The sequence below is a fragment of the Drosophila subpulchrella genome, chromosome 3R (genome assembly GCF_014743375.2).
Source record: "Drosophila subpulchrella strain 33 F10 #4 breed RU33 chromosome 3R, RU_Dsub_v1.1 Primary Assembly, whole genome shotgun sequence".
NCBI lineage: Eukaryota > Metazoa > Arthropoda > Insecta > Diptera > Drosophilidae > Drosophila > Drosophila subpulchrella.
Genome location: NC_050609.1, coordinates 2,189,407 through 2,198,903, shown reverse-complemented (window position 1 = coordinate 2,198,903; position 9,497 = coordinate 2,189,407). Strand labels below are relative to the sequence as shown.

Genomic DNA, 9,497 nt, shown 5'->3' with positions numbered 1-9,497 from the left:
AAAAAAATAGTAAAATCGGCAAAAGCCAACACAAATGGCTCGAATGGCACTTGTGGGTGCAATTGTAATTATCCTAATTTATGTTGTGTGGTGGTCGCTCTAATGCAGTTTTTCGGCCTGCTATTCTGAAAACGGCCCGCAGATTTATTGTAAATTATCTCACAGCCCGACAATGATCGATAGTGCAAAATTTATAGTCGCCACAGCGCAGTTTCCCCCCATTAATTTTTGAAGTTTTTCGATTTTCTGTTTGCCTTTAATAAAATGCCGGCCGTATTTACCGGCTTTCAGTTTAGATGGTCAAAACGTTAGCCACTGTCGATGCTGACGGTTGTGTTTCAAAAATAATTAGACTAATAAACGAGGCCGCTATGCTGGTGGAAGTGCATTAGTGAAATGGAAACGTGAGTGGGAATTCATATATAGTATGTAACCCACATATGTGCGGTCCCGAAATTAATTGACCCAATGCTGATGGTAATGTAATTAAAAAAGTTATTTGGTTTACCACCTCGCGAACCTCCTGAATATTTAATGTGCCGAAATGAAGGCAACGCAAGGAATTTAAATACATCAACTGCAAATAACACAAGGATACTAAAAACACATGACTAGAGGAACAACCTTTTCACTCTAATTAATTAAATGAAAGTGCTTAATTATTAAATGACCCCATAAAAGGCAGTTGAACGGAACAAATCTTTTTATGGCAGGAAAAGGGCATCGCTAAGCGAACATGATTGACAATAGTCAAGTCCAGGTGTGGTCTTAGTCAATCAAATAGTAATTGAAATGTTTTTGTTGCTGCTGTCGTTGTTGTTGCCAGCTGACAAGTAACAAACGTGAGTGGATAAATCAATGATTGTGGGCCTGGGCCCGGACAAAGCCAACTCCATTGATTTATGATCTTTTAGCGGGCTTTAAATTAATAAAACCGCTCGGCTGCCATATGGAGTTGTCAATAGCACATTGTGTTTGATGAATTCAATTAGCATTTTTATAATGACACGGGTACGAACATGCATTATGAACGTGTGAATTATTTACAAGACACACGCAATTATTTACATATTTTTGTTTGGCCATACACAGGAAAAAGTATTTGGGACTTCAATAATATTTGTTTCCTTTTTATATTTCAGATTAAACCTATTATTATATTTCAATAATGATTACATTTATGACATATTTCCCTTATTTATAAATAATAAAACCCTAAATTTTGAAATCTGAAAATATTAGAAATGTCTTTCTAAGGACTAAAGCTTCGCACATAAAAAACAGCATATTAAAGTTAAATTAAATAAATAAAATACATATATTTTTTTTATAATATAAGCACATATATCTTCTAATCCAAATCAGTGCCAAATGTATTTTAAATTTAATGTACATACAAATTTTTCTCCGAGATAATATTTTTCCCAGTTGATAGGTATATTTTGTAGTGTATGAGCAGGCTGCTTTTCGAAGAACGTCAACGTCTGGAAAATTCTGCTTCTGGCGATCTCCTGTGGACAGTTGAATGGCCGTGAATCACTGCATTAGTGGATCAAGAATTAGACCTAACCAGTCGCAACGCACCAGCCCTATATAATCCACCTCCCAGACGGAAAACAGCAGACAGCTCTGTGGTAAAAACCCCCGGCGATAACGAGCAGATGGATCACTACCATGCACGCAGGTAGCAGCGAAGCAGCTCTACAATCTATAATTTTAAATCAGTTTTAGAACGACTTCGCAACGCAGCGGTTACGCTCTAAATCTACCGAATATATAAAGTTGTTCCAGTGGGACGAGATTCCCGGCATCCAGGATTCTGAAGTGTTGAAGTGAGGTGCAACCGCAACGGGCAATAAAGTGTGAGTGTGTTTTACGACTTTATTTGGTTTGTCGAATTCAAATTGTGGCTCCCCCGATTTCCCATGCGCAACAGTTGGCTAAAACAAAAACCATTGCCAAAATCTATTGCTGCTTTTCGACCGGTTTTCCCTCTAGAGAAAAGACTAAAACACTTTCATGCACCACGATGAGTTGCGAACCAGGTGGAAACTCGTTTTCACCTGCATTGGGTTAACCTTGAAGTGCGGAAGTGCGAAAAAGAGCTTCAGCTGCATAAAATTGAGCTGAAAGCTTTTATTTCCCTCGAATATTGTCGAAATTTGGTTCGCATCTAGAGGTTCTGTCATTGCACAAGCTTTATTTTGTTGCTTATATGCAGAACAGTTTTGTAAATCCCTATTTGACTTTCCTAAGCCGAAACACTTGAAATTTCAATCTTTAAGAGGGTAACTTTCGGGTCATATCAGGAATTCGATAACATTTCTATACGAAATCAGACTATAAGAATTATATCATATAACAATATTGTTTACAAGTTTTCAAATCAAAATAGGCCTGTTTATAAGAAACTGAGTAAATAGTTGCTTATTTTTAATTTGAATACTAATTGTTGTGCTACTACGCCATTGAGTGTATTTATTTAGGTTAACTCTTAATAATGAATGGGTTCAAGCAATCCAGATTATCATCTGATGATTAACTTGGTTAGTATAATTAATCTGATGTCGATAACCCGAGTTCAATCGTCAGTACCCCCCAAAACCCGACCGCAAGCGAATACAATCCGCAGACTATATAGTATATTCGATCCGCCAGCATGTTTACTTACCCCAATAGATTGATTCACGATTCGTTCGTTTACCTCTCGCAAACCTGATGCCGCAATCGAATGTGTGTTTGTAAATCGTCGCATGTTGGCTCAGTGGGTCATGCGTCGACGGGTTGGTCTTGAACCGCAGATCAAGTGAACACAAAAGCCAATTGAAATTAGAATCCATCGGAGCGTTGGCAAATTGCATAACATTTGCACTAGGGGCTGCTGCATCCCCATTCCCATTTCCATTGCCCCCGACCAACACACATGTATGTTGCAGATTGCATAGTGCAGCATATGAGATTGACAAATGGACGTCGAGTCGACTAATCTCGGTCATAGTCGCTAATTAAAAGGTTTAAGGCTAAAATTAGCATATGTAGCAATCACCCCCCTCGGCAGCATACACACAGATACACCCACACAGATGAGTGCCCATCTCACACAGATACACCTGCGTGTTTGGTGTTCATGAGACTGAAATTCGTACATGACGTGAACAAAAGCCATCCCTTTCCCCCGGAAAATCCCCACTAAAATGGGCAACCGACTATATATGCAAAGCGAGAACATTTACGAGGCGGCGGCGGCGGCAGGGGCGGGGTTTTTAGGCACATTAGATGGCATCGCATGCCACCAATTACCCGCATAATCTTGTAATACTAACCCAAACCAAATGCCCGCGCCCCTCCGCTCTCTGAAGGACCAATTTGGGTTTCGGTTACGCCTCGCAGAGCTTTAATTCCCTTTAAATAGTGGCGCACTCGGGGGGATTACGATCCCCCCATTCCCTCCGAAAAACACGTGTGACTGGAGTAGTTAGTGGCGCCCAATGACGCCATCTCCATTACACTTGAATGGTCAGGCTCAGCAATCGAGTTATGAGGGCTGCCGACAGCCTTTAAAGGGAGACTTCAACGGCAGTCCATTTCTATCTATATCTCGCGTACATATCTGGGGTCCCTCGCCAGTCGAAAGCTTAGTTCCGATCCACTGGGTCCACCCGAGCAGGTTACCCGTGGCCAGCTGTCCGTCGTCGGTCGGTGCAATTGTTTTGTGAAATTAAATTAAATTGATTGAATTTAGACGCTCTTCGGCCAGAGGTCAATGCGGAGGTGCTTGGGTGGCTGCTCTGCACTTCAAAAAATAACTACCTTAATAAAGCACATTTCAAACAAATTTAATTGATTTTTTTTATAATTTTAGTAATACATAATCCCATTCACTGATGTTGATCTACGGATCGCTTAAATCGTCACCTATTTGGGAATACAAACTTATTTTAATTTTTTGAAATCTGTGTTGTTTTTGGAAAATAAAATTACTAGGATGTAACTACATTAATATTAATAGGATACAAATTATTTGTTAAACTATAAACCAAAAATAATCATTATCTTTGGTTTTTATTTCAAAACTCACCCAAAACCCCAAAACCCATAGTTCTCTGATATATTATAGACCAAAGGGAATGGAGCATTAATTCCAAAACAGCTTTGATTGTAGATTATAGTTTTTGCGGTGCATTTATTGCTACAGAGGCGCGTTTGTTATTGTTAGTCCAGTGATAATGACACAAATTGCTGAACGATCTGTTTTGTTGCCGTTCCTGTTGATTAACAGAGATATAAAGGCGAATTAATGAAGCGATTGGGGTTAATGGGTCAAATCAGTGCAGGTATCTGTTGGGAAATACTAGATATTTCCTCTCCTAAGATGGGAATAGTATGGGATCTAAGAGCAGCATAAGTAGGGCCACCCCTCACCCCTGATTCCCAGAGCCTAGAGATCCATTGATTGCATGTTGCTAGTGGATGTTGCTGCCGTGCAGCTGCTGCTGCTGATGTCGCTAGTTGCTAGTTGCTAGTGGCTGCTGTCGCCGCTCAATTGCTTGTCGCGCGCCGTGATTGCGCATCCCATGCGGCGCTTTCAGTTGACAATGCGAGCGCGACTCGTCCGCAGTCTCCGGTCTACAGTCCCCAGCCTCCAGCCTCCAACCTCCAGCCTCTGATCTTCAGCCTCCATCCTCCGATCTCCCATCTCCGGCTCGGCATTCTCCGGCACGCCATTCTCCGGCTCTCCATTCTCGGTTCAGGTTACGTCCCGTTCGGTTCGGCAAACTGCGTTGCGCGAAAAATTGCGTTTAATTAAAGTATAAAGGCCAGCGAGCTCCTCAATTACGGCCGCTCGTGGGATGAGTCGCCACAGCCAGCTGAGGCTAGCGATGCCCTCGGTTCACGGGGTTCCTGGTCCGGCCGCTCCTGGCTCGCCCTCATCCTCCCACTCCTCGAAAGCCTTAAAATCCCGTAGCGTTAAGCTGGGTCTGGGTGTCAATCAGCGTACGGGTCGGGTGCAATGGTGTCCGGGTCTGACCTGCTGCAAATTGCTTCTACTGCTTCCAGTTTTAATGCTGCCGCTGACCCTGGTGCTCATCCTGATCATGCGGCTGGACGGGATGCTGGCGGCGCTACAACTGAGCGAGCAGAGGATGCGGGAGCGCCAGGACTCGGCGGCCGATGCTCCCGCCTATATGGACGACTACGAAGCCCTCCTGCCGGAGGGCAGCACCTACAACGAGCTGATCAACGAGGAGTTTCTCCTGCCGGCCAGTAAGCGGGCCCAGCTGCAGCTTCTGGCCGCGGAAAGGGCGCGTCGCTGCCAGCCCTATCGGTATGGAAATGGGGAGGCCATGGAGCTGGAGGAGCGCAACACGCTGATGAAGGACTCACGCACCTCCTTCCTGCCCCTGGGCATTCCACGTGAGTGCCTCGGCAGTGGAATCGACCTGGACATCAAGCCGCTGGACGAGGAGGTCTACCAGCGGCAAAAGAAGCGCTATCAGGACATCGCACCCTACTGGCTGGAGAGGATCAGGACGAGGGAGCGACGCGAGGCCGAACGCCAGGCGGAGGAGACAAGTTCCGAGATCAGTGAAGCCACCGCCGCCCTGCAGAGTTTCTGGAACGAGGAGGGCACCCGCGACGGCATTCGCCTCACCCAGGCCAAGACAATGAAACGCTACATGGACACCAAGGTGGATCCGTGCGTGGATTTCTACAAGTACGCCTGCGGCCACTGGGAGCGACTGCATCCGATTCCCAAGGATAAGGCCGGTTTCGACACCTTTGAAATGCTGCGCGAAAGTCTGGACCTGGTGCTGCGGAATCTTCTGGAGAGGAATGCCCCAGTGCAACCGGCGGCGGAGCCACGAAAGAGTCCAGTGCGGAATACCCTCTTCAAGCTGAACGAGCAGGGAGAGGGTGAGGGGGAAGCTGACCAGGCGGCGGAACTTATTGCGGATCGACTCCGGCGGCACATCGTCAGCAAGAGGCAGTTGCTCAACCGCGTTCTGGTGCGCTATAAACGCTATACAAATGGAACCAAGAGGAAACGCCTCATTGAGACGCCACGTGAGAGGACCAAAGAGGAGGAGGCTGCTCCACCAGGCAGCCTGCCTAAGGATAAGTCCAAGGATAAACCGGATAACGAGGAGCAACTGCATGTACCCAGTGATTTTCTGAAGCCCCAACACGATGCCCAGCTGAAGGCCAAGAATCTGTACCGATCCTGTGTGAATAGTGCCGTGCTGGCCAAGCGGGGATTGGAACCTCTACACACACTCATCCGGGAACTGGGCGGTTGGCCAGTTCTGGAGCCGCAGTGGAGCGACTCCAACTTCAACTGGCAGGTGCTGGCCGCCACTTTGAGGCGCTACAACAACGACATCCTCATCGTCCAGTGGGTGGGGGCGGACATCAAGAACTCCGAGGAGAACATCGTCCAATTCGACCAGACGGGCCTCGGTCTGCCCACCCGGGAGTACTTCCTGCAGCCGACCAACGTCAAGTACCTGCAGGCCTACCAGCGCTACATGGCCGAGGTGATGCACAAGATGGGCGCCCCCAAGGCGGATGCCCAGCGGGTGGCCGGCGAGCTGGTGGCCTTCGAGACGCAGCTGGCCGGGATCACGGCACCGGCGGAGCAGCGACTCAACGTGACCAAGGTGAGTGGGTCCCAAGAGGGCGTTAAACTTTATAATTCTTGACTGAATATTAATGGTAAAAACTAGACATGTATATTATTATATGCAGGTTAGTGAAAATATTTTATAAAGTGCATGTCTATTTTTGGCATCAACGAAAGAAAAATCTCATAAACAGACAGACAAATTTATTTGTCTTTAATCAAGGTTGAAATAAATTAAGATCTCTACTCTGAACAACTCAAAATTTAAACCACGACGAATTGATCTCAATTACAGTTAATAATAATTTCTTGGTAATTTAAAAACGCTTTAAATTTAAAGAAAAAACATCTCTAAATTATTTAAGTATAGTTCATTGTTTGATTTAGATCTTATGTCTATTTATAACCGGTCTTCATATCTCCTCCAGCTCTACAAACGGATGACACTGGATCAACTGCAGTCGGCAGTGCCGGAGATTAAATGGCGTGCCTATCTGCAGAGCCTGCAGGATCGCGAGGTCCTGGGCTCCGAGGAGGTGGTCATCTACGCGGTGGAGTACATGAGCAAGCTGGTGACCCTGCTGGAGGAATCAGATCCCAAGACGGTGGCCAACTATATGATGTGGCGCTTTGTGCGGCATCGCATCAACAACGTGGATGACCGATTCGATGATATTAAGCAGCACTTCTATCACGCTCTGTTTGGCCGCGAGGAGAGTCCCCAGCGATGGAAGGTGTGCATCGCCCAGGTAAACACCAATATGGGCATGGCGGTGGGCTCGATGTTCGTGAGTCGGTACTTCGACAACAACAGCAAGCGGGACACCCTACGGATGACCCACGATCTGCAGCAGGCCTTCCGTGATATCCTAAAAACCACCGACTGGCTGGACTCCACCACCAAGCAACTGGCCGAGGAGAAGGTCAACGCCATGTCCTTGAAGATCGGCTATCCGGACTTTATCCTCAATCCGGGTGAGCTGAATAGCAAGTACGCGGGCATTGAAATCCATCCGGACAAGTACTTCGAGAACACCCTGAACGTCCTGCTACATACGGCCAAGACGGAGCAGGCCAAGCTCCATGAGCGGGTCAACAAGACGAACTGGCAAACGGCGCCGGCTATCGTTAATGCCTATTATAGTCGGAATAAGAACCAGATCATGTTCCCTGCGGGCATCCTGCAACCGCCCTTCTACCACCGCCACTTCCCCAAGTCCTTGAACTTTGGTGGCATCGGTGTGGTCATTGGCCACGAGCTGACCCACGGCTTCGACGACAAGGGCAGGCTCTTCGACAGGAACGGCAACATCCACAAGTGGTGGACGGACTCCTCGATCCGGGGATTTGACGAGCGGGCCCGCTGTATCATCGCCCAATATAGTAATTATACCGTGGAGGAGGTGGGCATCGTCTTGAACGGAGAGAGTACGCAGGGTAAGTCTATTCGATTCGACTTTCTAATGATATCTGTTACTAAAAGAGTATATTGTCTTTGTGTAGAAGTGTGCAATGTTAATAAATGTAACAGGTTAGTTGATCCTAGCATTTTCAACTCTCTGTCCTTATAAAAGGAAGGATATTTCTAATTATTAGAACTATAGTTTTGCAGAAAGTATTTCCCTTGAATTTTAATAATTTAGATTCTAAGGTGATTTATTCGGTTAATAGGAAAATGTAATTTCCTAAAATTTTAAAACTCAGTTAAGTCTATTTCTTTTTTTAGTGTAGATTTCAAAGATTTGTAAGTTTTCCTTAAAAATGTATTTCATTAAAATTACGCCATAACATTAACATTGATTAATAGGTATCTCATTGACGGAAAACTCTATTATAGCATTATTTCTAGTTTTTTATTAATGGTACATAATTTCAGGTGAGAACATCGCGGATAATGGAGGTCTGCGCCAGGCCTTCCACGCTTACCAGCGCTGGATGAAGGAGCATCCCAACGAGGTGCAGGACGAGATCCTGCCGGGCCTCAACATGACGGGTCCGCAGCTCTTCTTCCTCAACTTTGGACAGGTGTGGTGTGGAGCGATGCGACCAGAGGCCATACGGAACAAGCTGAACACGGCCATCCACAGTCCAGGTCGCTTCCGGGTGATCGGAACGCTCTCGAACTCCTTCGACTTTGCGCGGGAGTTCAACTGTCCTCTGGGCTCACCGATGAATCCCTTCAAGAAGTGCAGCGTTTGGTAGTCGCAGCAAAGGACCTATAGCCTAAGAGTATTAAACATGACGTATGCCACGCAACCCAAGACCAAAGAGCCGAGGATAGGCAGCTGGTGAGTACATGCACGGAATAGAACCTCCCTGTCGAGGCTCTAATTGCTCCACTTTGGGCGCCACTTAAGGGAGAAAGTGGTGGTCCCTAGTGCAGCTTCCTTGTAGCTCGTTACCCATTCCCCCTTGCTGTTGTGCCAACAACGACATCGCACTTCAATTGGGGCGTACTCACTTAATTAATGGTGATTTATGCCCAGCAGTTGGCTCAGTTTCAGTGGCCCCGGGTAGCAACTTCTCCAATTGTCTTTCCAATAAAACTGCAATTGGTGCGTGTCACTTGGGATGCCGCCCTATAAATAACTTATCTCCGCAGAAAAATTACAACTTTCTGTTAAGATTTCCATCTCCATTTCAGGTTTCAATTGACGAAACGCCCAGCTGGACATTCCCTCGGTTCGTATGAGATGTATTGACTCCCATCACACCAACAAAGATAATGTGCCAAAAATTAATTTGCAAATCTATATATTTTTCTTAGCCTTTAACTATTTATATTTGTAACTTGCAATTGTTTAGTTTATGATGCAATTTATGTTTGTGATAATTTTAATTAAATGTATATTATCAAAGTATCTTGTCTTTTAAT

The 9,497-nt window shown here is 45.8% G+C and overlaps 1 protein-coding gene across 2 annotated transcripts; it reads left to right on the top strand.

Moving 5' to 3' along the window:
- The first annotated feature begins 1,539 nt into the window (after positions 1-1,539).
- LOC119559919 (neprilysin-4) lies at positions 1,540-9,480 on the top strand. 2 transcript variants are annotated; one of them, XM_037873121.1, is made up of 5 exons: positions 1,540-1,862; positions 5,059-6,659; positions 7,051-8,059; positions 8,499-8,910; positions 9,267-9,480. In XM_037873121.1, the coding sequence occupies exons 2-4, from the start codon at positions 5,064-5,066 to the stop codon at positions 8,822-8,824; spliced, it is 2,931 nt and encodes a 976-aa protein (XP_037729049.1). In that variant the 5' UTR covers positions 1,540-1,862; positions 5,059-5,063; the 3' UTR covers positions 8,825-8,910; positions 9,267-9,480. The 2 variants fall into 2 exon arrangements, with proteins under 2 accessions (XP_037729049.1, XP_037729038.1); XM_037873110.1 differs by lacking the exon at positions 1,540-1,862 and having other exon boundaries at positions 4,563-6,659.
- Positions 9,481-9,497: the final 17 nt, after the last annotated feature.

What these genes read in the sequence shown, in the direction of transcription:
- LOC119559919 (XM_037873110.1), top strand. Translation starts at nt 4,851, where the DNA reads ATGAGTCGCCACAGCCAGCTGAGGCTAGCGATGCCCTCGGTTCACGGG. An exon ending in AGCGACTCAACGTGACCAAG is followed by an intron (nt 6,660 to 7,050) that starts GTGAGTGGGTCC and finishes TATCTCCTCCAG; the next exon opens with CTCTACAAACGGATGACACT. An exon ending in GAACGGAGAGAGTACGCAGG is followed by an intron (nt 8,060 to 8,498) that starts GTAAGTCTATTC and finishes ACATAATTTCAG; the next exon opens with GTGAGAACATCGCGGATAAT.